The following is a 26,954-nucleotide window of genomic DNA, read 5'->3' as shown; positions in this document are numbered from 1 at the left end:
CTGCTATTTCTTCCTTGTACCGTACCAATATTCCCAAAGACCACCTGTCCCTCTCTCTTTTTTTGTAGGTGGGACAAAAAACTCTCTCTACTCCTGTGGACATTAATGGAAAGTTTCTTTATCAATCTAGGTTTTTCTGCAGATCTGTAATATCGTGACCCATTACATTTTGTGGAAAGTCCACATGGTTGTGCTTCAGCTAAAATAGAGAGAAAGCTATGCACTGGATGGTCCAGCTTGTTACTGGAGGATTCAATGATTTGCTCTAGTGCAGAGGTCTGCAACATTTGGCTCTCCGGATGCTTTGAACTACAACTCCCATTAACTCTAGCCATAATTGTCAATATTGAGGGATTGTGGGAATTGTAGTGGAAAACACGGGCTGAGCAAAGGGGGTCACTCTGAGCTAAGATTGCCACTTCAAACAGCCAGGGAATTTCATACGATTTGCTGCGAGAAGATGGAGCATCTTAACTCTCTGTTTACTAGTTCTTTCCACTGAATATCAAGGGTTTTGTAATGCTATACAGCGGTCGAAATTGGAATTCATGGAGCAGGAGCTGGAAGTAGCTCCTGGATGTCAGGATTTCCCTCTGTCCAGGAATTACTCATCATGCCCCAGGAGCTAATAAAGTCCAACCTGATGATTGGAGTGCCTGAAAGATGGCAGTATTTGTTTCTTAGTCCCCTACTTCTGTTGCTGTGTAAAGTATTGTACTTAACTGCTGACTGTGTCTGTTGAATAATGTGTTGCTTGCCATGTTGGTTTACCTGTAGTCACTATTGAAGTTCTCTTTAAATTGCTTTCTGTTTTATTTATTTCACGTTTTTCTACCAGTTCTTCCGTCTTGCTGCTACCTCTCATTTAGTCTTCATCTATCTTTGCTGCTCTTTCATAATTCTGCCACACCCGTTGCAGCATGAATATCTGTTAATGCCACATTTTTCTCTGCTTCCACCTCTTTTTCTGTGAGGACCGCGCTCATCTTTTCTCTCTGCTGCACAATGGCTTTTATTTTTGCTTTTATTTTGTTTTGAACAAATCTGTGTGGACTGTTTCTCGGATGTCCGTGGGAAGAGAATTCCATGCACGTAGAGCAAGAACAGAAAAAGAGCGGAAGCACAGTGAGGGCGAGGAGCTGCCTGGGTAGTCGAGGAGGCAGAACAGAGATTACAAGAAGGCTTGTAGAGTTGGATAGAGGGGGATAGATATAGTGGTGCCTTAACATGGATACCTTATGGATAGATGAATTAGAAAACTGGATACGAGATAATGATATTGTATCTACGTTTCAAATTGGATTTCATCCTGACATGAATATCACAATAAATGGATTTCTATTCAAAATGACGAAGCATGAAGACTACGTAAACCTATATATGATGTCTTGCTTCATTTCACTGCAGAATTTGAAAAGGTGGATTGCAACAGATTGTGGTAAACGCTTTCTTTTAGGGGATCCCTGAAGGCTTATTAAATTTGCTAATGCATATGTATACCAATACTAAATATAAGTAATGTTGAATTTTGACGGTTCCCCTTCCATTACAATAATTGTCTCAAAGGGTCTGAGAGAGGCATGAATGTTGACCCCCTGTTTGTTCAATTTCTTTGGGCGGATCTAGATATTACATTGAAAGAACAGATGATTTCTCAGTGAAAGTTGGTTCCTTCAGATATTCATGGTTAGCCCTCACTGATGACCTGATTATAATAGGCTGAACACAAATTGGTTTTCAGCGCAGCCTGGTCCAAGAATGAAACTATTTGCTCGTTAATGATTTGCACGCTAATCCAACTACATATTGTATTATGAATTTTTAAAGGAGATCATCTAACAATACATCTTTTATATGGAATTTAAGTGATTGTCTTTTTTGATGAAAAAAGTCATTGATTTGGGATTTAACGTAATAAATTCTTGGTCTAATTTACATTAACATAAAGTCACGAAGAATAAATTACTCCCCTTAAAATTAAAATTAAAAATATTTATTTTGTTATATGGTGGCTACTTGGTTTCGCCATTCATTTTCCTTCCTATGATATGTTATGATGGGTCATTTATAACGCACCTGTACACAAGTGTTTCTAGGCGCAACAAGACAAAGGGCCTCATTACAAGTTTGCTGATCCAGAAACAAGGGAGTCGGTAAGCTCACCGGCACCTTTGTTTCCGGACCGGCAAACTAGGAATCTGCCTGCCAGGGCCGCTATGCTTGACAGGTCTGACCCTGCAGGACACAGCATCCAAGGTAGGCAGACCAGTCACGGAAGCTCCAGCACCACTAGCAACAGTGCTGGTGCTTCCAAGTCCCCACTCCCATAGAGTCCATGGGGACTATGATTTTACCAGCGCCTTACTTCCCGGGCTGCCAGACTTGTAATCGCCTGGTGGCACCGGGAAGTCAGGCGCTGGTAACATTTTACGAGTCCGGTGGCAACTCGCCAGTAGCACCAGCAGGTTTACCGCCAGACTCGTAATAAGGTCCCAAAGACAGAGGGAGGACAAAACAGACAATCTTACTAGGCCTTGTGTCATTCAGATTGTGCAAGTGCAGGGGGGGAGGGAGAGGAGAAGTGCCAGGAGGATGGAAGGGGGAAGTGCAATCAGGGCAGTATTACTCTAAGTGCAGCCAGGGCAGAGTGGCTCAGGGTAAGTGCAAGGAGGCGGTTCCTGTACTGCTTTATGTTATTGAAATCAAACCTAGACTGTTGTTGCAAAGTTTGAATGCTTGGAAAGGTAAGATTTGGCGATTGTTTTTAAATCTGCCAAGGAGTTTACCTATAATGGCAATTCAAGCCAAACTGGATCTAACATCACTTTATATGATGGCAATACTGAGGAGGCTAAACTTATATGCTTGAATATTGAAGGGTGAGGATAATTCTTTGTTGGCCTTTTTAGAGATCTGTACCCTGCTGGAAGCTGTAGATTTGTTGTGGATTATATTAAAGACTGCAAAGTTTGGCTAGCTCAATTGGGTTTTAATAACAAAGATATAAGAGATTACTCTTATGCTGTTGGAATAAAACAAGCTTCTCACTAAGACTGGATTTACAACTATAAATATATTGAGGAAAAACAATCTCTTGCACAACATCGCAATCTTTTTTTCAAATGTTGTACTATACAACATTATCGAAAACAAATCCTAGTAGATTTGATTTAAGATAGTAAATGATGTTTTGTTTAATTTGATACTTACACAAGAAATAGTTGCTGCTTGCAACATTTAGAACATAGAACATGTAGAACATGTCATTTGTGTAAGAAATCTGTATGTATTGACAATCATAAACACCTTTCGAATTTTTGTAATTGTAGCCATGTTTTCGGGTATTAATATTTTAGTGGGTTTGTTCGTAGTCCCATCATGTTGGAAGCCAATGAATTCTGGAATAGAATGATGTTAGGTAAATAGAGGTCACTTATTTTACTTGTCTGTAGGTTTTGTTCACTGGTTTTGATTTTTCATATAATGATTACTATGTATTTTGTTCATACATATTTGTGAAAGGTTTGTAAAAAATCAAAACAAAACAAAATAAAATACAAATAAATAAGTATGAATTGTATCACATCGCATCTTTACTCAGCTACCCATATTACCATTCTGTTGCAGGCCCCCATTTACAGGCCTTTCCATTCTTTTCAAGGCTTCATTCCTAGAGCTAGCATTTAATCTGTAGGATAAACCCATAGAACCACCAGGATTCGTATGTTATGGATCCAGGTCTATTAACCTTTCCCAGATCCCACCACTCAGAGAAATTTGTGCAAGCTTTTTTGATGCACATTAGGGGCATGGAATTCATTTCTGCTGGTTCAAACAATTTGAAGACATAGGGCCCGATTATGAATCCGGCGGTAGCCATGCCGGTATAAACGGCACGGCTGCCGCAGTAATTTCTTTTCTGGCACCCGGCAATAGGGACTTCCCAGGGCATCACGGCCCCGGCGGTCCCTATGGCTATGCCCCGGAAAAAGAAAATCCCAATTCCCATTCAAGTCCCATTGGACTCAATGGGAATGGGGAGGACGGATGCACCGGCACTGTGTGCAACAATGGCGGTGCATCCATCAAGGTCTGCGAGCGGGTGCCTTTCCGCTCCCAGATTAGATATGGTGGGTTCGAAAAGCACCTGCTTGCAGAACTCATAGTTTGCCAGTCCGGAAACAATTATACCGGCAAGCTTACCGACACTGTTGTTTCTGGACCGGCAACCTCGTAATGAGGCCCATAGATTTTGAATTTGTGTTAGTATTCTGAAATCTTATAAACTCAACTTGTACAATGCTATGGTGTTTCTTTTGTAGCGGTTTCACTTTTCAACGTTTTTTTAAAAATTGTCCATGAAGCACTTTTGCCCCTGAAGGGGAAGGCTTATTTATTAACACTGCCTCCTTGAACTTCAAAACCAGAGTGGGAGAGCTATTTGGGCCAGCTTCCACCTCTCGCTAAACAATGCTGGGCTGGAGGAAGGGGCGGGAAGGATCCCTCGGCTCACCCCTCCCTATTTTTGTGTAAAGAGCTTGTCATGTAGAGTGAATTAATAGTTATGAACCCTTTCATGGGCCTTTATAAAGAAGAGATAACTGTTAGCAATGCCATCCTCCCTGCAGGCACTAAACCCAAAGGCAGTGTACAGAAAGACACACTTGCACGTGTAAATCATCATGCTCAGATGTCCGCATATTTGCCAGATGCATGGGGGTAGACCGGGGTGAGACTGTGGAGTGTGTAGCTCTGCCATGTCCATCTTCCCTGCACATGTGTATTCTAGGAATTCAAGATGGTGGTAAGCCTACTTAATAGCTCAATCCGCTGAGACACGTATGAAGGAGGAGGGCCTAGGAATGTGGCTGGAAGGCTACGGTTCAGTAGAACACAACCAATCACATTTCCAAACTCAAATGACTGCACACCTGAACTGTGTCAATTAAGGTAAGTCTCCAGAGGTGGGGCTAAGCCCAATATAAGGCCCGGGAACTGTCAGAAAGCTGTGGACATGTGGATAGAGCAGAGGTGTGGTGCAGAAGACTGGAATTAGGAGATCAGAGAGGAGGTGGTGCAGTTCGAGAAGTGAGAGGAGGTCAGAGAGGATGATATGAAAGTGGGAAGGAGAGGAGAAGTTTGGAGAGTGGAATACAGAGAAATGGTGGAGCAGGAATTAAGCCTCATTCAGGGGAAGGAGGAGAGTAAACATGCAGAGACCAAAAGAGAGGGGTAGACTAAGGAGAAGGATGAATAAGGGGAGGAGAACCAGCGGTTGAAAGGAAAGAGAAACGAGTGACGGAGGTTACGGGTGATCACCTAGGTGAAGATAAGGAGAAACATAGCCCAGGAGAGGCTTGCAAATAAAAACATGATAAGCAGGCACAATCTAACCATGAGGGAAGGGAAGTAAGGAGGGGAAGAGGAATGAAAATTTAGCTGAGCACTGAGGAGCTGGTATAGGAGACAAGAGAGGAGTACAGAAGAAGAGACAAGGAATAAATGACCCCCTTGGGAATGAGACTATCCTGACTCATTTAGGAGTGTAGGGAAAGTGGGGTTTTGGGGAACAGAGATTGGTTCCCCAGACAATGAGAAGGCTGGGATAAGTGTCCCAGCCCCTGGTGGAGAATTTTGGGCTTGACCTGGTGTCTCTCCACCCTCCCTCTTGCTGCTGTGAAGGCCTCATGTGCAAGCACACTCAGTCTCTGAGATGCAGTTGAGAGTGCCTCCAGAAATCAGGATAAGAAGAAGCAGACAGCATCCGAAAAAACTAACAATCAATCAAGAAGTGCAAGGTCAATTAAATCCCCAGCCTGTGAGTGACAGAAATGATTCAGGAACCGGTCCCAAGACTGAGAGACTTTGCATTTGAGCAAGATAACTTTTAATTACCTCCAAAGAACTTTTCCTTATAGGAAGCCTTGTAGGAGAAGCAAACCTGTGTTTTGGTTGCTCTTTCTTTAAGTTACCCAATATGTGTTCCAACCCACAATACATATATTTTCGTTAACTCCTGCATCCATCACTTTATGATTCCCCTTGGCTTCCTCACAGATGGTGTTAGAACTGAAATCAATGAGATCTGACCAAGACATTCCACCACACGCAACACTGATGGTTGTAAGAACTACTAAGCAGGCTAAGCTTCCCTTTCAAGCCACAAAGAGCTTGACTGACTTTGACTTGTGCATCGTTGATAATGTTAATATCCCAGCCAAGGCAAGTCCCTCATTTTAACTGGCTAAAGAGTCCAGCTCTGCAACAGGACATATGAGAGTTATGACAGGGTTTGCGACCTGACACTGTCAAGAGGGGATAAGGATCTTTCTCAGCCTGGGGTGCAAGGCCTACCACAGTTAATGCCAGAGACAGTGCCTCCTCAGAGGTGGGGTGTGGGAGCTCAGAGGGCCCCAGTTCCTGCCCCTTCACCTTGTGCCTGGTTGCATGACAGCAGTATCACTGTCTATCACCCCATGCCTGCCCAGCCCTTTTCTGGTCTGTGTCCTTGTCTCGTAGAACCCACAAGGTTATCAGTTTTGACAGTAGCACCATCACCAGTGTCGTAACACAAAATGTGGAGGCCCCCCCCCTGCGAGACATGCCAAAGACCACCTTCCCCTCAAGCTCCTCGACAAAGCAGCGGGTGCACCACACTCTGGGCGGGCTTGAACCACCATGTGTGCTCAAAGTCTGTGATGATCATGCTGCTGCAGGGGCACGCACTGGGCTAGGCGAAAGATGTATGTCTTTTAATTTGGCTGCTGAATTGTTTTATTGGAGGTGTGTAAATATTTGCCACAAGTATGCAAGAGTGACTGAGTGTAGCGATGGAGCCTGAACCTATGAAAGAGGATTTGGGGGGTTCTCTCCCCAAGAATTATTTTTGAACATGGTGCATTATGCAGCACACTTGCTGTGACAAATTGGGTAAAAAACCAGACAGTGTGCAATTGGTATTGTTGTGTAACTCATGAAAAAATCAAATAGATGCAAGCCGCCACAGGAACATTTCCAAACACATTCACGTGCTTTTCCCCACAACATATGTCAATATAAAATACATTTCACGCTCCCTGTGCCCATACATTACCAAGCTGGCTCAGCCAATATATGCCAGTACCCCTACATAAGATAACACTCCTGTTGGCTTTGCCATCAAAAAAGCCATGCCAAAATAAATAAAAAAATACAAACTAGATTGTCAGTCTAGACTGGTAAGTACACATGTCATGCCTGCTTTCTCATAGATGCTCTGTAAAAGATGTCATGCCACAGGAAGAGGTAGCTAGGCTGGCTGCACCTAAATGTCAATCTAGCCTTGGAATAATACTTATCATGCTTGCTTTATCATAGAGGCCCAGTAGAAAATGTCAGGCCACAGAAAGAAATGGCTAGACTGGCTGCACCAAAATGCCAGTCTAGCCAAGTAATAACATACATCAAGTTGGCTTTGCCCAAAAATGCCTGTAAATCAGCAATGCTCCAGTGCTCACTGTGGCCCCCTAGCGACTTGCATGCACACATAATCACATTCTTACCAATTCACTCACCAGTCATTGGCCCACACACTTTCTCTCACACATGCATCCAGAACATTCACACTGTATTCTCCACATAGGCACCCTCTGAGAACATTCACACACAATCACATTCATAGCCATTCACCCACCACTCACTTACCCACACACCTTCTCTTACATTCACTCACTGCATTCTCCACACATGCACCCACAAACCCAGAACATTCACAGTCACATTCATTCCCACCCACTCACCTGTCATTCATCCATACACCTTTCACATTTCACATTCACTCACACTGCCTCCACCCACCCAGAAAATGCACACAATCACATTCATACATATTCACCCACCAGTCTCTCTCTCTCTCTCTCTCTCTCTCTCTCTCTCTCTCTCTCTCTCTCTCTCTCTCTCTCTCTCTCACACACACACACACCGGGGTGGCTGGACCCCTCACACCAAGGTGGGATGCGGGAGCCCCCTTTAGACCAGTGACTACCACCCGACCACCTTAAAGACCACCTTAAAGAGGGCTCTGAACAACAAAGAGCTGGAAGAAACACAGCATGAACTGAGGAGCAACCAGCCGATACATGATTTAATCCATTCAGAGTGTTTTTGCTGAGAGATGCAGCTTAGTTTGAGTAGGCATTGTGGAGTATTGTGCAGATCTCCCAATAAACCCCGCCTAAAGTCTCCTCCCAGGTGTCCAGCAGAGGGCAGACACTTTCTGATGCCAATCCTGAGGGAGGATCACATTGGTGGAGACAAGGCGCAGTGTGGTTGGGGAGATTTCGCAGGGTGCGACACAGTAATTTTCCTACAAGAGAAATACTCTTATGACAGACTTAGAGGAGCAATTGGCTTATTGCCATTATGATATATCTCGGCCTGGAAAGATACATTGTAAAGAAGTAGCTCAATATAATGTTAAACCCAAAGAACACCTCTTTTATACCCTTAAATCCCCATATCCTCCACAATGCCAAAGCTATGCCAAAAGGAATGACGAACATGTGACTTTTCCTGTCCCATCTGCCTCTAGAAAGGTTAAACCTTATAATTTCTCTCTTAATAACATCAAGAGAGGTAAAGTCATCTCTAAACCTTTTAAAGAAGTAAGAAAACCAAATTTCTCCGAAGTGGACTACATGTCCCAGAATCCCCCAGGGATTGTGCCAAAGAAGAGGACTATTGAGGCATGTAGGAGCAAAGAACAGACAGGCAGGCCGAATAGCTTTTGGCAAGGTCAGGCAATTAGTCCTAATGGTCTGTACCTGAAGCCAATTAACCCAGGCCGGATCGATGGGTGAAAGCAGCCCAATCAAGACCTGAACACTGATGCTTTGAAGTTGTTGAAGCTGTTATAAACCCAGAGTACTCTGATACAAGGGTGACAAAAGTTATCTAAGGCTGGAAGAGTGGTGCTACAGTTTTGGGGTAACTACTGGAAGCCAGAAGGTGTGCATAAAGCTGGCGATGGGAGCTGGGTGCTTGTTAATGCATACCTTCTGCCTGTCCTTTGCAAACAATAATCTGTGAAGCTGAGACTGTTGAAGCTGAGAGAGAGAAGCAGTCTAGAAGCCAAGGCAGATTTTGTGGTAGCTGTAAGACAGAAAGAAGTGGCAAAGAGGCTGCCCTTTCTTATGATACAGGAAAGAAGAGTGCCTTGCCTACCTGTAGAGGTTGAAGAGTCTTGTCTAAGTTGCCTAATATATTTTTCAAACTATCAAGTTGCAGTCAGAGCAGTAGTATGGTTGTCTATAATTTTGTCAGAACATTTCTATTTTAATGTAGTTGAAGTAGTAGTAGACTGTGGGTCAAAGGAGGCTGCTTTCACAGTATCATTGGCAGAAGGGAGTTGCCAAGGAGAAAGCAATCCCCTTAAAAGAAGCATCCTCACAAGTCATATTAAAGACGCTGCAGAGGGTACAGAAGAAGAAGTATTGGTTACAGCAGAAGTGGTACTTTTGTTTGAACTTTGTCCATTCTAGCCTGGAAGGAGATCATCCAGATTCACCATTGATGCTGTTTTCTATGTGGAATTTGGGAGGCAAACTTTTCAACAAACGAAGAAGGAACTGTTACCAGTGGATTTTTGTTTGACTGAACTTTTGTGACTTCGGAAATTTTCAAGAACTGGTTTAAGACTTTATTTTTCTTGGAAGAAATTGACTTTGGACATTCCCGGGGAACAAGATTTACCCAGGACAAGTAGAGGTCATCCAAGATACTGGTTATTTGATAATCTTTCCTTTATGTTGTTTATGCTTTGTTTTGATTGTTTTGTTGTTTATTGTGAGGGCCAGTTTTGTGAATGCTAGGAGATCTTCCCTTAGATCCTAGACTAGGTAGGGAATCCCCTGGTAGAGTAGGCTTAGTTAGGTTTTCTTTGTAATTTTTGTGTGCAATAAAATCTCTGCCTTGCCTTACTGACCCCTCACAGCATGGAGTGCATGTCGCATCAACACCACGCTGGTGTAAGACATGCACCCAGCGGGACCTGTCCTCTTCAGGGCATTTCACTCACCTATGCGGGGGCCACGGCATTGGCATTCTTGGTGAACCAGTGTTTCCAAACCAGCAGACCCTCACACAAACTGTGATATTGACCTTGGCGCGCTGCCATTATGGGTGGTAGTCTGACATGCATTTGAAAAAGGTGAGGGGCCTTTAGCCCACTTCTGAATATTTGGATGTTTGTAAAACCTTCCCAGGGAAAAGGGCAGTCAGTGGTTGGCTTGGAGAAGCAGCAAGTGAAGGTAGCCAATGGAGGGGGAAATGGAGAATAAAAGGGAGGACGGGAAACAGGAAGGTGTGGGTTATTTGGGTGAGGTCAAGAGAAGAGCAGAAAGACCAAGAGACCAGGCAGAGGAAGGACATAGTGAAGAAACATGGGGGAGAATGTGATGAATCTGATGATGTCATCGCTGCTTTCCCGGAAGTAGCCGCTCCCCATGTGGCCATGTTTGGGATGATACAAATACGGCACGAAGTAGAAGGAGAGACGGTGTCTAGAACATAGATGCATTCCCGCAAGCAGAAGAGACGCAAGGCAAAGAAGCTTCCCACTGGTAAGGAATGCCGGAGGGACACGGAGATCGCCACCAGCCACATAGATGCACCGCCCGAAGCGGAGAGAGGGAGCCGAAGCAGAGAAGGACCCAAGTGGGGTCGGAGAAGCCAAAGAAGCTGTCCTAAAGCCGGTGAGCCCAAAGTGGAAGGGCAGGGCCACGGGAAGGAACTAAAGAAGGCAATCTCTAATTGGAACAAGAGGCAAATTTCCTTCAGCTTAAATTAAAAACTGATTTTCGTAATCCAAGTGTTTGGGATATACAAATACTCCAGTGATAGAGGAACTTGAGGAAAAAGCATATGCCCTCAGATCCTGAAAGTGGATGAGCATAATGAGAGAACCTGGCAGGAGAGTATACACAGTGTTTTCCGAGTGGATTGCAACACCAAGAGTATGGGGATATACTCTTGGGCTATACAAAATTGGTTATTCTTTTGAACTTTTTGTTTTTGTGGAAAGAAACCTGGGAAAGGAAGCAATTCTTTGGAACTGTGAACATTATCCTTTTGGATTTTTTGTTGGATTTATACCTTTTTGGTGAACTTGAACATTTGAGTATTCGCCAGGCCAAAGAACAATACCCTTAAGACCTTCGAGTTACTTTTATAATGAGAGGGCTATGATAGGATTTCAGACAAAGGCCATTTTTGCTTTGGACATCTTGACACAGGATATCCCCTTAGTTTTTGGTTGAGGTAGGGAAATGCCTCCTAGATTAGGAACAGTGAGGCATTTTCCAACCCGCTTTTTTGTTAATAAAGTCTATACCAATCACCATGAGTTCTCTTGGTCCGTGTCTCACTCCTGGGTTCTCACAAGACGTATTGAATGGGTGGGCAAGGTCAGGTACTGGTTGGTGGGAGACAGTGGTACTGGTATTTGAGTGTACTTAAAAGATGAGTGAGTGACAGTAGTGAAAGAGTTGAGGGTAAAAGAACCGGGACTCGGGAGAGCGAAAGGAGGCTGACCAGGGGGGAAGGTGTGGGTGGAGTGATTAGTAGTGTGGAGAGGAGAGTAGTTGTAGTGTGGAGAGGGAAGTAGATGTAGTGGGGAGAGGGCTGTAGGTGTACAGTGGAGAGGAAAGTGGGTATTGAGTGGAGAAAAGAGTAGTAGTATGGAGCGGGGAGTAGGTGTAGTGTGGAGAGAGGAGAAGTAGTGGCATAGTGAGCTGAGAGTACTGGAAGTTGCAGAGAAGAGAGATAGAGGGAGTAGTGGGGAGTACGTTTGGAGGGTGAGATAGACAGTAGAGAGAGGAACATCAGATGTATACAGGAGGAAGTGTCAAGGAGAGACAAGTGAGATGGTGGGTAGAGTAGGAGCAAAGGAGTAGGAGAAGACAAGGGAGAGTGACACAAGCCCTAGGGAGATGGGAAGGCTTGTAAGGGTAAGATCAAGTGGGCCTGGAGTATCCGAAAGGTACTAAAATCCAACGTAAATCATCCTGGGGGCCATACAGTAGGGACCACATTGTTCCCTGAGGGAGACTTCAAAAGATGAAACATTTGCCTTTAGGCTATCACAATTAATAAGACAACCCTTAGATAGTAGGGGTTAGTGATCTCTAGTGATCATCCTCCGGTTGAGGGATGCCTGTTTTAAGGAGGGACAGTCCATATATAGATTAGATGGAGAGGGATGGTCCTTTGAGTGCCCCTTGAGTGTCCGAGAGTTGATGTATTCTTGAGGCCATCTGTGACAGAGGATAGCTGCCAGGTCAGATCTAGCTGTAAAGTATGTGTGACATAATGCCATCTGTAAGGGGGTAAATAGTCTGAGCTTTTATTGATAAACTTTTAGCTATAATGGGACCTAGCGTTATTACTTCTTTTCTGGGTGGTGGTTTAACTGGAGGGGAATTGGGGTGAATGTTATTTTCGTTAACTTATATTCGCAAGGCAAGATGGAGGTGCTACACTTAAGCAGTGATTGGCTGAGGCAGGCTGCTGGACTCTGTCTGAATATTCTAAACTGCCTTTCATACAAGACATCAGGCAGGAAGGTTTGAGGAGTCAGCGGGGACAGCAGAAGGAATATGGTGGAAGTGTTGTGCAGAAAGAAAAAAGGGTCTGAAGTGATTTATTTATTGGAAGCATTGGAGCGCTCCGATTATCACAGTGTGGGACTTTGGAGAAAAAAGTTCAAATTAATGAATGGGTTTGAAGCCTTACTACAGCATACTACACTTTATAGCATGTTAGTATACTCTGGTGTGGCAGTCGCCCGAAACATGATCAGAGCGACGGAGGAATCTAGTTTTGGGTGCGCTCTTAGCTGAGACACTACCAGTTCAGTCTTAGCTGCGCCCACTAATGAGACACTAGTCTCCTACTCATGCTGTATCAGTGATTTACTGAAAGGACACAAGGTAGTGTCTCAGCACTGAAGCCGAGTGCATCTCATCAAAGGGAGGCTTGAAACACTGAGTTTCACTGCCTCATAACACAACGGAATTGGTCAAATGGTTTAAAGACTTGCACAATTCAAAGAAACCAGAGGTTGCAGTTTTCAGAAAACTAATTAAAAACTGTTACTTGACTAATGAAGTTTGGTCTATTTTTTGGGAAATTGCTTGTTTTAAATATTTTGGTAGTTAATTTAGGGACATTTGGTTTATGTAGGATATTCTTTTCACCAAGTATGGATGACAAGATTGAACTGACATCTTGTAGAACTTTCCTGTAAATTTGAGACAACAGAGAGTAGGAAATGTCAATTGCAGTCAATCCCTCCCAGCCTACGTGGAGGGTACACAGGTAATTTGAGTGTGGTTGAATATTGGAGAGAGTTAAGAGTAGAGAGATGAAAACTGAAAGTTAATGTGCAGTAATATGTTCTTTATTTTGCTGCAAATTCCACATCAAGATTTAGAAGCAAGAAGTCTGTTTGTTTTTTATCTACTTCCCCTTTCTCTCCAGGGTGTTAATATTCAGCAGTTTTATTTGCCAGTTTTTAACAGGACACCTTGGCACGTCTGTGGATGTGATTTACCAGAAGGTCAGGACCTGACACTTGCACATTCTTAAAAATCCTAGTCAATTTCCTTAGTTTACATACTCGACCCAAGAGAAACGCACTTGCTCCACTGTGACTGATGTGTGAAACCTGAAGGTACTCTTACATCTACTCATCAGGGATCTTCTGTTCAGGTAGCCAGGGAAGGGCTATCGTTTCTGGATCCCGACCCTGGGGGTTGACTAGCAAGGGAGGATCACCTGGGTGGAGAGTCCCTGGGGAATGAAGAAAGGGTACCTAAAGGTAGGTATCTCCCCTTCACTAACACTGACCTATCAGATCCTCCCTCAGTATTTATGGGATATTGTCAGTCATTTCCAGCTTTTCCCTCTAATTTCATATCAAGTACTGAGACGAGGAAGAAGCAACTAAGAGTAATCCCCACTTCCTATTGGAAACAACACTATAGTACTGGGACAAAGAAGAGGGAGTCTGAACACTACAGAGCTGAAGGTCAGGCATATCCCAGTAATTGGTCTAATTGGAATCAGGCAAAACAGGCAAGAGAAGCACACCTGAACACCCTTGATGGGATAAAGGTGTATAAAAGGGTGATGTGGCAGGAACAGAGGGGAAGGAGAGAGAAGCAGTCGGGAAGAAGAGAGAAGCAGAGAAGTCCAGGAGGACAGTTGGAAACCGAAGGATAGCAAAACGCAAGATCACTGGAAAGTTGCAGAGCACAGCGCTCTGCGGAAGTGTGGGGAGGGAGCTATGTCTCCAGGGATCTGGTGAGGTCGGAGGAGGGAAGCCGTATGCAGTGGCGGCCCTTCCCATTTGGTTCTGCAAGTGCTTGTTCCCCTGGGTGGAGGAGCCGGCCCAGGAGTACCTGAGGGGCAGGTGGTGAGACCCTGACCTCAGTTCTAAGAAGCTGTAAGAGCGGCGGATCCGCAGCATCAAGTAAATCGACCAGTGAGTTTCTGTGTGTAAAGAAACCCGGTGCGCGAGCGAGAGGAAAAGAAGGTACATTGTGGAAGAGCGGGTGCGTGTTGCCAATAAACTTGTAAGTGCTTTTGAACTGTATGAACAATCGAATGCTATGCTAATGAGGCTATACAAAGATACTGTGTATCAGAGTGATAGGGTATAGAAGATATGCAAGGTTTTGAAAGCCTTTTGAGTAACAACAGAAGGGGAGCAGTGAAGTGGGAGCAAAAGAGAACCTAGAGACTGCAAACCCTGGTGAAAGAAGAGACAGACTGAATATCAAGTTAACAAATGAAAGTACAAAGAGTCAAGTAATGCCAAGACAAGATGTCTAGCCAAAGCATAACACCAATGGGCCCTGGTTGCACGACCTGTAATAGGGGACCGTGCAGTCTGCAACTGCGCCCAGACCAGAGAGCCCCAACCAAGTGTATGGAAGTCACTGAAGAAAACTTAAGAAAAAGTGTTTGTTGAACTTTTGCTGCACATGTGCTTGAAGCTTGGGGAAGGGAACCCTGAGCTCTTTCGTACCATTGGTTTTGTGAATCTGTGTTTGAAGCTTGGGGAAGGGAACCCTGAGCTCATTTTTTAACATTGTTTTAGTGAATCTATACTTGAAGCTTGGGGAAGGGAACCCTGAGCTCTTTCGGAACACTAGTTTTGTGAATCTGTGCTTGAAGCTTTGGACACAGGTTGGCTGATCGGCTTAGTTATTTAAACGCATGATAGTTCTTCTCAAACATTAGGGTTCTTCAATTTAAAACAAGAAATGGGACATGTTTGTTCATGTTCTTAAAAAGATGTGTTCCCATATGCTGTGCTCCCATCACCACGAATTGGACCGAAAAGGTGAGTGTCAAGGAAAAAAAAAGATGTTACCTCACGTTTGTCTGTTATAAATGTCTGGGGTTGATGTGGTAACTCTGGTGTAATCAGTGCACGTAGGGGAATGGTAGAGAAAATACAAAAAATACATGAAATGAAAACCGAGATACGTGTCAAAGCCACTTGGGGATGAAATGATGTAAGGAAGCTTACTTTAAATGTGCACCGGGAGCATATCACTGAGAGTGATGGAATACTGCAAAAGGCTGGGAACCTGAGTCTCGCGGCTTGGTGTGTGCTGCTCTGCGCTGACGGCCAGGAAAGCACAGAGTTATGAATGCTCCTCATTGCAGCTGCGTGGTGTGAGCATAGCATGTAATGACGTCACAGAAATAATGAAGCTTTTCGTCCATCCGTCATGCACGAGAATGCCGTAGGTGGAGAAAGAGTGCTTGCAATAGAAAACATGGGGATTTGTAAATGTAGACAAGAAAGTGGCAGAAGTGAAACTGGGAATCTGGGAATGTTCTAGCTGCTGAATAAAGCATTGAACCCTGTTACTGGAAAGTGTAAATCCAAATTGACTCAGAATCTGATTAGACAGTGGCAGATGAACATCTAATATAAGCCATGTCTAATTTTGACATGTTGGCATCTGGGAATCTATAATTACACTTGGCAAACCATATTGGTGTCATATTATTGTCAGCTTGGTTGCTAGTGACTCAGTCACAGACACAGACTTATGTGTACTGTGAGGAACCATAGGGCATCCTCACTTCTTTTCCCCCTGTAGCCTCCTCTCGGCTGGCCAGGGAAAGGCCATTGCTTTTGGATCCGACCCTGGGGTTGGATATGCAAGGGAGTCACCACGGAGGGGGAGACTTGGGGCGTGGGGAGAAAACTTCCTTTGGTGAGCCATGGTATCCCCCATTTCCCTTTCTCAATGAACCCCCCATCCCTCAAACCTTTATAGGCTTTTGTCAGCCCTTTCCCTGTGCTTCCCCCAAAACACGCCAGTATGCTACTGGGATGAAGAAGAGCATAACTAGAACAACACATCCTCATTTTATTAATGTAGACACATATAGACCCCAACCAAATATTCAGACAAAGAGGAGGACAACACGAGTAAAGCAGGACTACCGCTTTAATGGTGAGCGGTCTAGACCTTTTTGGAATAATCATGGAGGCAGGAACTTTAAAAGCTGGAATAAAGAGGTGAATGGAGTCAGCTGTGGAGCCTGTGCAAAACCTGAGGGTATTCTCCCAAGCGGACCTCGAGGATCCCTTATGCAGGTGACCTGGGAAAGGCTGATGCTCTCAGTCCCAAACCCTAGGAGAGGACAGGAGAGAGAGGATCACCTGGATAGGAGAAGCTGAGGTGGTGTTCAGAGAAATACCCCAGGTGCGACACGGTATTATACAGAGGAAGAAGGAGAGGAGGGCAAGATCCCTGAGGCCTTTGTAGTCTGTATGACATCTAGCTCCCCTCCCCTCAGTGAATCTCTCTGGTCCAGACTCAACAACTCTGCCGTATATAGCCAACCAACTAGGAGACCAAACCTCGTTACCCTTGAAAACCCCAACTCCCAGAATCCTCTTTTTCTGTTGTCCACCCTAGTAACCCCGGCCATCCCCGTTTGTTTATCAAACCCTACTAACCTCACCTTCTGGAATTTACCAATACTCCTAGGACAAAGAATATCATTTCCCATGACAACCGCCCTTTTTCCGACACAAACACTTTCGCACACCACAAAAGGCAACGGACAAACACCAGAGCTGTCAACCTGACATGTCTACAAACACCAGAGCTGTCTACCTGACCAACCCAAGGGTCAGGCAAAATTAGGCAATTGATCAGAACCGCCACACCTGACGGCCCTTTCCCTTCCCCACAGGGATAAAGGGTGGAGCATGAGAGCACAATACAAGCAAGGCAGACCGCACGACGAGAGAGCTAACTCATTACAGCAGTCCAAGAGGAGGAGAAAGACAGCACAAACCGAGATGATGACAAGGAAAGAAGTGACCTTGTCCTTTCCCCCAAGGCCCGTGAAACCTCTGCAGAAGAAATTGTAAGACCGCAAACAATAGTCAGTGTGTGTTGCAGAAGATATCAATGGTAAACGGGGCCCTCCTCTGCTGATAGCCAACCAGGGGAGAGACGCTTCTCTCCGTGGTACCAACCTTGACTCCAGAGAGAAGAAAAGCCAAGCGGTTCATCACAGCTGGTGTGTCGAAGGGAGAGCCAATAAGAAACCGAAATGTGTTGAACGAAAGTAGCAAAAGGTTAATTGAACTGTGAAAGTACAAAGAACTGTTGATACCAAAAGGGGGAAACCAGCAACAGAGGAGTCAGGCACCACCTGGGTGCTCACTCAGGAAACTCTGGGCGATTACCCGATTGTTGAAACTACTGTGACCAGAAGGCCTTGGGAAAGGTGAGAAAGAGGTCAAAGTGGTCATACAGGGATCCTGTAAAATCCTCTGTACAGTCGAAAGTCTTTGACCGCCAGATGATTGTGAAGCTAAGGAAAGTGAATCCCGTATCTTAAGAATTGGTTGAGAAAATGTGCGATTGACAAAGTTGGCAACAGTGAACCCAAAGGAGGGATGCCGATGAACAAGGGGCAAAGTCTAAAGTCACGATGTACAGTGTGTTGACAAGAGTGAACCCGGCCGAGGGATGTCCACAGTGAACTGTTTAAAAAGACAGTAAGATACATGAATGTCACAGAGGAAATTATGTTGAAAACAGTAGCAAACCCGGTGGAGGGAAGCTAACATTCCACAAGGGTCTGAGCCTGGAAAAGGGGGATCCAGGGGTGAAAAGGCATCACCCAACATACAAGCAGAAAGGAACTTTTGTTTTTTATTTTTGGATCATTTCGAGAAGCCGTAGTGAACCCTGTTGAGGGAGGCTAAATAGGGAGAAGGGTCTGAGCCCGGAAGAGGAACACCCAGGGGTGGAAAACCATCACCAAGCCATAATGAACCCAACGGAGTGAGGCTGACATTCGAGAGGGGTCTGGGCCCGGAAGAGGGGGATCAGAGGATGAGGAAGCATCACCCAAAGTGCAACCAGAAAAGACATTTTGTTGAACTTTTGTTTTGTTAAATTGAACCTATCAGGCCCTCGTAAACAAGAAAACATAACTATCTTAGGTCCTGATATCGCTACAAACTTTTTGCAGATCTGAGCCTGGAAGAGGGGGATCCAAGGGTGAAAGGTCATCACCCACCGTGTATACGGAAAATAACTTTTCTTTATTATTTTAAAACACATCAGGTCCTCAGAGGCAAGAGAATCTTTGTAGAAAAGAGTCTTCACCACCAAAGGCCGTGACTGCTGAAAGCGCAACGGTTGACTCATGCTGGGAAAGCTTGAGCGTGTGCTGTGCTCCAGAATCCTATCTTGTCCCGTGCTTAAAATGTGGGGAAGGGTGACCCCGACTAATACATCCGGACTTATTATTTGTGAACTCTTCCTTCTTTCTTATGAACATTATCCCACACTTCTGTATTTAGTGTAAGGATTAGCAATACTTTTTTTAGCATAAGCCCTTTTATTTGACAAGACGCCACTCGGACTGCCTTATTATTCTTTGATGGTCGAAGCTTGCTGCCATCTTCGATTTAGGTTTAGATTTTTCCAACCTACCTATACAGTTTAATAAACACCCTTGATCTGTGATCACTTGTGTCTGTCTTTTCTGTTGCCACCATGCGTTTCTTCTTAGAGGGTAGAGTCAGCTGTGAAGGCTGAGACAGCACTTGGGAAAGCAACTCCAGGTCAGCAGTGTTGCAAGAGGAGCGCTCGAGACTAGTGTACAAATGCAGAGTTTATGAAGCAGAAAGTGAAGCCAAGGTGCGCTGGGAGACCGGCATGACCGAGTAAAAGCGGTTACAGGAATCCTGTCCTGCAAGTGGAACATCGCTGCAGAGATGCGCCATGAAGAGCCGCTGGGAGAGGGAGATGAGGCAACACTGGGGAAAGCAGAGACATGTGGCCTGTCTGGGGTTGGCAGGTTGGGTGTTTGGTGTCTCATTTCTGTTGATCAAGGAAATTCCCAGCCCATTTTTGTTCTTGATTCCATTCACCTTGTTCTAGTTTCCATGGTGGCTCCCAGATGCTTTTTGGGAGCTGCGATTCAAAAAAAGACAAAAGAGAACTCCAGAATTACTGGGAGGCATCATGCGACAGAAGTTGGTACCGACATTAACAGTCGTGGCACATTTATGTGCTGAATCCTCCCCCACAACTCCATATCCCAGCCACGGCTGGCTCTGGCTTTAGCTCGGGTAGTGTAAACCTGCCTATCATAATATTGCCAAGGAGAGAATTTGATGTACATTTTCATAATGGCATTGCTATACATATTTGGATTTACACAGGAAATAAGAATGTATTTTTAACCTTTGCACAATCACCAAATATAAAAATGTATCAAAACAGTCTGTCATTTCAATCAATTTAGAGACTGCTGTTGCACTTAGCACTTTAGCACATAACCTGTATTTGCACGCAATGATGACCATAATATTGCATTTTTTTTTAATTTACAGTACTTTCTTCAAGTAATGCAGAGGGATCTGTGTGGTGTATTTAATTGTTTTTACTTTTGATGTAGTAGGATCTCTTTAGATGATTGGACTAAATGTCAAAAGCTTCATTTTCGATTGCAAGCCAAATACGTCTATATTATATTATTATATCGTTGAGAATGGTCATGTTTATTTTATATATTTTTTGGAATATATTGTGGTCTCACTTTTATGACACATTGTCAAAATAAAGTGATCTAACTAAAAGAAGAAAACCACCATAATATTTGATGATAGATAAAATAATAGGGTGCGAAGGACAACTTCTTGGTGTTCCTCGCCCCCCATGCAAATTCCAGCTCCTGTCCTTTTCTCTCTTGCCCCGGAAACACTGGAATACACTTTCTCTTTCTCTTCGATCTCTGCCTCTCTTTCTGTTTTCTGCTGTCATCTTAAGCCTCATCTCCTCACTGGTTAACTATGTCTGTTGATATTGTTTTTCAATTTCGTTTTACATTACTTGTACCGCTTTTATCTCTGTACAGCGCTTTGGCTTATATCGCATTTTTTTCAACAACAATCAAATCAAATAATACAAAACCAGCATCCTTACCTCTGGAAGAGAAACTTCAAAATCAGTCAAATTTGCTCCAGTCCAATCCTACTTCATGGCAATCAAGCAACGCATTCTAGCAATAATTTCCAAATGCGGTTGATCACATTTCATCAGACACATTTAAACTGACTAATTTGTGCAAGCCACCCTTCCCCTCATTAAAAACAAGGCCAAATGCTGTTCATTACGTCCCCACATAAAGTAATTCTCATCCTCATTCCTAGTCCTGACCTGACTTGCTCCCTCCACAAGGTCACTACTGCCTGAGAGCACCTTTCAAGGCCAACCAGTCCCAGAATCACAATCTCTCTTGTGAACACATGAAAAAAGATCTTCAGATGTGTTTGATCAGATCGATTCAACCATTATAAACTCACCCATCATAAACTTCACCCCCCCCCCCTCAGATCTATTCCCCCCTTCTCTGCCCCCTAAAAAGTGCAGGAAGCATTCATGCCACCACCCTACATAAAAAGGTAAGCAGCAAGGTGGTTGCCATTACAGAGACATACACGTGTCATTGAAAAGAGAGTACAAACAGTGGGTCACCTGAGTCTTTCTCCCCCCACAGAAAGTAACTTGTGTGCAATGTTAACTCCCTAAGGACTACCTCAGGAATGTAAATCAGGAAGTACAGTCATGAGGAATGACAATGTTGGCAAGTGTTCATTCTTATGGCCTTCAGCCTGGCTACCCATGAGACTGTAACCATACACCATAAATTTTCGTTTAACTGCATAGTGGGAAAACGTTCACATTAGATCATTGAGTGAACCCGACACCTGTTTAATTTTCTCAAAGGAAATGGCACAACTGCTAGCACAACTCAAACCTCTTCCTCATTCTTAGCTCACCAGCATACGCTCTTATTTATTCAACATCATTGTATTCCTGAGAGTATCTAGTGAGCCCATCCAAAGGTTCCTGCTATGAATCATGAGGAATAATTGAGTAGTTTAAATATCATCGCGGTTAACTAGCCTCTTCACCCTTACCTTTGTGCCTAACACCATCACCCACGTGACCCAGTTCAGTCAAAACACAACATACTCATATTCCTCCCAACAGAAGGTCAGCTGACCCAATTACAAGCTTTTTTGGAATCAAATGAAACCACACTCAGGTTGCTGTTATATGGCGTTGTAGTTCAAATCAATGGTCATGCAAATATTCTCTGCACCCTGTCTCCCTTTCATGAATTCCACCAGGTCAGAGTGCACTAGTTTTGCGAGAACTTCTCAATTGACAAGGCCTTCACTGCAGCTAGAACCACTCAGCCCTCACGCAGATGCGCGATGGCATCTCAACAATCAATGTGGATAACTGAAAAAAGGGCTTCTACTTAGGTTATCAGAAAGATTTTGGAGTCCTAAGGATCCCGAATCACCTGTAAAAGGTTATAATATAATCCTCACTCCTTAATGCATCCCGCAAATCATATTTTTGTTTGATAACTTGATTTTATTGGTAATTACTGGGCATCGAGAATCAATATTCCTTCTCTCGATAATTTGGGTAAATTGGCTTCAATGAGTTGTGCTTAGTTCTATCTCACTTTCATCCACTCTGTGCTGAGGCAGGTACAGGCTGCTACGATTGTTCTGACCATAAGTCTGGTGTTTCTGCGTGTTCCTTCTGCTCTAAATCCACAGGCCTACTCTCTGTTCTTTACTAGCATATTTTTGTGCAAGCGGAATCTGAGTATTGTGTCCCCTTCTAATACTTAAAATATTTTTTTTTACTAAATTTGGAACTCATAAGAAAAAGTGTAGGATGCAGTAAATACCACTTGGGAGGGTAACGTTAAAGCGATTTGCTTGTGGCAAAAGTTCACCTTGTTTCTTGGGCAGTCTTTAAGTTAGGAGGGTGGCTGTACTACCTATGCCTAGTTGCCAGTAACCATGTATTTGTTATGAAGAGTAGGCTATTGTGCCTTGCAGATGCATGTTGAAGGAATCTTTCTTTTCAGAATGAGGGTGGCATTCTGATCTGATATTATGTAAAACCTCCTTCACTGGGTGTACCAGCTCAAAATACAAATGAATGCAATTACAACAAGCACTAATGCCCAGATTGCTTGGCATTAGTGAGCACATTTTTCAAGCTATTTGGTTAGGGTGAGGAGAAGGGAAGGTATTTGCCGTACACCCGTTTTTTGAAGGCTTAAGTCATTTTAAGATTTCAGTCCTTTTGGACTAAGCAATCAGTGTCTCACCGTCCCTTCAGCCAATGATGATATGACGTTCCCAAGGGCCGACAAAGACTTGTTGATGTTCTTAGCTTCATCCAGCACTGCTCCTTCAGCTCCAGTCTTACTGACCTGCATAGATGGAGGAAAACCTGTTAGAACTAATACATGGTAGGTGTAACAAAGAGCGACATGATTGTACGTAGTGTAAACTCTAAGTGAACGTAAGTGAACACCAAGTGAATAAGAAGCCAAAGAGCTTTTTATCTTGTTTTACACTGAGCATCTTTGCTATGCAAAGTCCAGAAATCTTTCCAAATCCTTAAGCTCTCTCCTTTTCATGAACAGATAATTCTTCTATGCTACAGTTTAGGAAGACCAGGATGTCTTTCTCCCATCATCAATCTCTCCTCCCATAGTTTTTTGTAATACTTTTGCCAAGGCATAACACATTGGTACTTCAATTATACTCATAACCCACAATTCATGAAAATGGATACCAATAAAACCCCTCTGATTTCCACTCAACGCTCTCTCTATCTCACCACCATTGCCTTCTTAAAATACAACCCAACTACTCAACTATGCATTTCTTTGCCTAGTGCTGTGTTAGGTTATGGCTGGCTCATTGGTATACTCATATTGTTTTTATAATACTTCCAGTAGTAATCCTTTGCTAATCATTAATATCTAACCTGCCTGATAGCAACTGCTTGTTACTCAACATATAATTAGTAGCCGTTCCCGTATTAATCCTAGATGATCACTTTGCGATCAGTAACCTCTCCAATAGTAACCCCCTGTCAGTTTAATCGGAACCCTAGACAATAGCGTGGTCACTCATTTGTATGCAACTCTTTGCCAAGAACAAAGAAAACCAGAGAATGCTAAAAGGTGAAGTAAACAAAATGTCCCAAAGTATGAAAATAGAGAGAATAACAGTTCTAAGACCAAGGTTAAGTTAAAAATAACGGTTTGGAAAGACAATGATTTTGAGGAACAGACCTGAACTATTGCAGCTCACGAATGAGAGTGACAATCCTGACCATAGCCAAATATTTATATAAAATATATTAATTAAAATCTATTGCCTATTTAGTGTTTTTGAAATGCCGCCACAGTAGGTAAGGCATTGATGCAGGATACAGGTGATTCGGGTTCAGAAAGCTTTGAAGATTCGTCTTATGTTTTGACCCTCCTTGTTAGTATCATCTGAAAGGCAAACATCAAGTCGGACCTTAGGGTATCAAGTTTGACAGGACATGGACTAGGCACACCCTAGGACATGTATTGGCATAACTGGGATTCAGACTCTCTTGGCAGACAGTAGGTGAAATTGACAGGTTCTAGTTTGCTGATCGGGATACTGTTCCTGATGCTGAGTGGTCACTAATGGTAAGAATAGAACCCAATGTCTGAAATAGGGCCAATGTTGTAGATAGTACTGATGCTATAATAATGATATGCCTAAAATGTAATTTGTGCAAAGTTTGGCAGGATATGCATAACATAACCCATGTTTATTTCCTACTCAGTCTGCCAATCATTCGTAGACAGGTTTGTAAAGACGCATGGAGCGAAACAGGCAGTCATTGGCAGTTTAAAAACATACAATTACATTTATGTTCCTACTAATTCTCTTTGTGAACAAAAAGATCTGCACATTTCCTGAAATTTATTTCACATAAGCATGGATCAAATGAAAAGCGTTCCTGCATTATTTTCAGGTTCAGAGCCATAATAGTGAATTACACTAGTGAAAAATCAAAAATGCAATTTGTACAAAAAGCAGGTCATTTTCTTATGGTTTAGACGTTTTCTATAACAGTAACATTGACTGGAGCATTTTCCCCTTTCTATTCAATCAATGCTGCCCAATGGAACTGTGAGAGGTAGGCAAATTAGAGCAATTCTGTGGATGAAGTGGGTTGGTTCAGAAGGTGGTCAGGGTTGGTTCTCAGTGTAGATTAGAACAGTACTTGGCTCTTTGATACCTCTTCAAGTAGTCTCTCCTCAACACCTAGGCCATTGCGCCACCCCTCGCACCACCTGCCCCACTAGACACCACCTGCCCCATCCCTACCAGCCACCTGGTACAGCTGTACCCCTCCTCTGTGCCCCTCTGTAGCCTACCCCCACAGCATATCTGTTCTGTTGTTAACTCTGAAAAGTGCTCTGTCATGCATCTGTACTGTTGTAGTTAGGTTCGCGCTCAATGAATACAATAATAATAATAATAATTGATATTATTTGCAGGACCATCATTGCAATAGTAAAGTATTACTATTTCTGTTATAGAAAGGTGTGGTTGTTCTAAAGAGCAACAAGAACTAAATGTTGATAAAGGAGAATGGGAATCTTCCATTTTGTAAGCCACACATTGCTAGCAAGAATACTGCTTAATACGTAAAATACAGTATGGCATATTCATTTCTTGTGGCTACATTTTGTACAATGTGTAGTCTTTACTTCCTTATTCTTATAGAATTTTGTCAAATGCTGTTTTATTATACAATGAGACATCTTTTTCAAGTCCTAACCAAAGCACGAGTGATATTTTCCCTGATATTTCCAATCAAATTAACCAATTTAAGAGGGATGCTGGAGAAAATTATCAGGACATAAATGCATATTTTGATAAGTCAGTCCATTTAAAAAATAACCTACGGTAACAGGACATGAGTAAGGTGGGGAGAGGAACATTGGATGAGAGTTGCCATGTATGCTTTCTCATCCCTTATGCCATGAGCACAGCCAGAACATGTATAGCAAGAGAAATACCTACACACGATGTGAAGTATCTCAGCCATCTAGCAGCATGCATGATAAGAGGACAATTTGAAGGGAAGTGGGCAACCCTACGATGGATGTCAAAAACAATGTTCCCATACGAAGATTTTTATATAAAAACACAGAATGCGATAAAAGACCCAAGATGAAAGAGCAACAGGATCCTGTACTCATTGAGTGGTCTGAATAGAGGCGAAAAGAAGATTGTTGAACAAAAGACACTGTATTGTGCAGATATACGGGACACCGGGATTGCCAGGATGTTGGGAGAGACCTCACCTATTGGTACCAGTACAGGATGGGAAGAAGGATTGTTGAGATGCAGTGCACACTTATTGATGACAGCACCAGTAAAGATAGTGCAAGTAGCAAATGATGGATGCCTTAAGGAGTGGGCCAAATATTCGAAGTTATTAACGTGGGTTGAAGATGAATCAGGACCTGTTTCCATACCGCCAATGAAGAATGCGACACTGTGTTTCAGAAACAGTGGACAGACCAAAGTTGGAGAAAATTACGGATACAAACAAATAATTGATGTGCCAGGAATGAAAGGAGGATATTGGTTATTCCCCAAAGTGATTTCCATATAACCAATTTTCCAAAAATGTATGCACATCAAAGAAAGGAGAGGTCACTCAATCTCACCCTGGCAGAAGAGAAAGAATGACTTTTCGGTCAAATCAATAGAAGTTTATCATGACATTCCTGATGAGCATAAATTGTTCAGCAGGACGGCAGTGATATTTACAGCCATAGTCATGCCAGGAATTCAAGCTGCAGTGAATGCCAAATGGTTACAAATAACAAGGAGGAAACTACTACAAACAATTAACATGACATTAAAAGGATTTAATGTAATTAAAGAAGAATTGAGGGCCATCAGCCTCATGGCCCTCCAAAAGAAAAATGTGTTCTGGACTTAATTACAGCAATGGAAGGAGGCGTGTGTGCCAAGTTCGGGCCTTTGTGCTATACATACCCACCAACCCATGATGGAGAAAATGCAATCCTGACAGAAGCTATAACTCTGTTGTCAACCCTGCATATGAAAATTGTGGAAGAGGTAGATGAAAGCGAAGATGAAGATTGGTTTTCATATCTGTTCTTGTGGGTTCCAACCTGGTTGGAGAATGCCTTCAAAATGTTGGGAGCAATACTAGTGTTATTGTTGCTGGGATTCTGTGTTATAAGAATAATTATAGGAACATGTAAGAAGACAGCGGAGAAAGCAGTTGGAAAGAAGATAATGATCGATAATGATCGATGTAAATGCTGTGACAGACGAACACAAACAGACCGAGAACACTAGTCGTGAGCACCTGAAAGGCAGTACGCTGGCACCCCTAGGAACATAGTTATATTATCCCAAGGATCATAAGTACTATGTGGTGTTCTGTACACCGACTGAGTGTTGCCATATGACCTGGAGTGTGGATGAACACATA

General features: G+C 43.3%; 1 protein-coding gene across 2 annotated transcripts in view; it reads right to left on the bottom strand.

The window, feature by feature from the left end:
- Positions 1-26,954, bottom strand: part of KIF5A (kinesin family member 5A) — a 902,746-nt gene that overhangs the window by 437,121 nt on the left and 438,671 nt on the right. For both annotated transcript variants that reach the window (XM_069653594.1, XM_069653595.1), the window contains exon 9: positions 22,744-22,848. In XM_069653594.1, coding sequence (XP_069509695.1) covers positions 22,744-22,848 — 105 coding nt within the window. The remainder of the gene's footprint in view (positions 1-22,743; positions 22,849-26,954) is intronic.

Source organism: Ambystoma mexicanum, chromosome 3q, assembly GCF_040938575.1.
Source record: "Ambystoma mexicanum isolate Mex_15411 chromosome 3q, UKY_AmexF1_1, whole genome shotgun sequence".
Lineage (NCBI taxonomy): Eukaryota > Metazoa > Chordata > Amphibia > Caudata > Ambystomatidae > Ambystoma > Ambystoma mexicanum.
The sequence above is the reverse complement of the archived record's forward strand: the minus strand, read 5'-3'. Positions and strand labels throughout refer to the sequence as shown.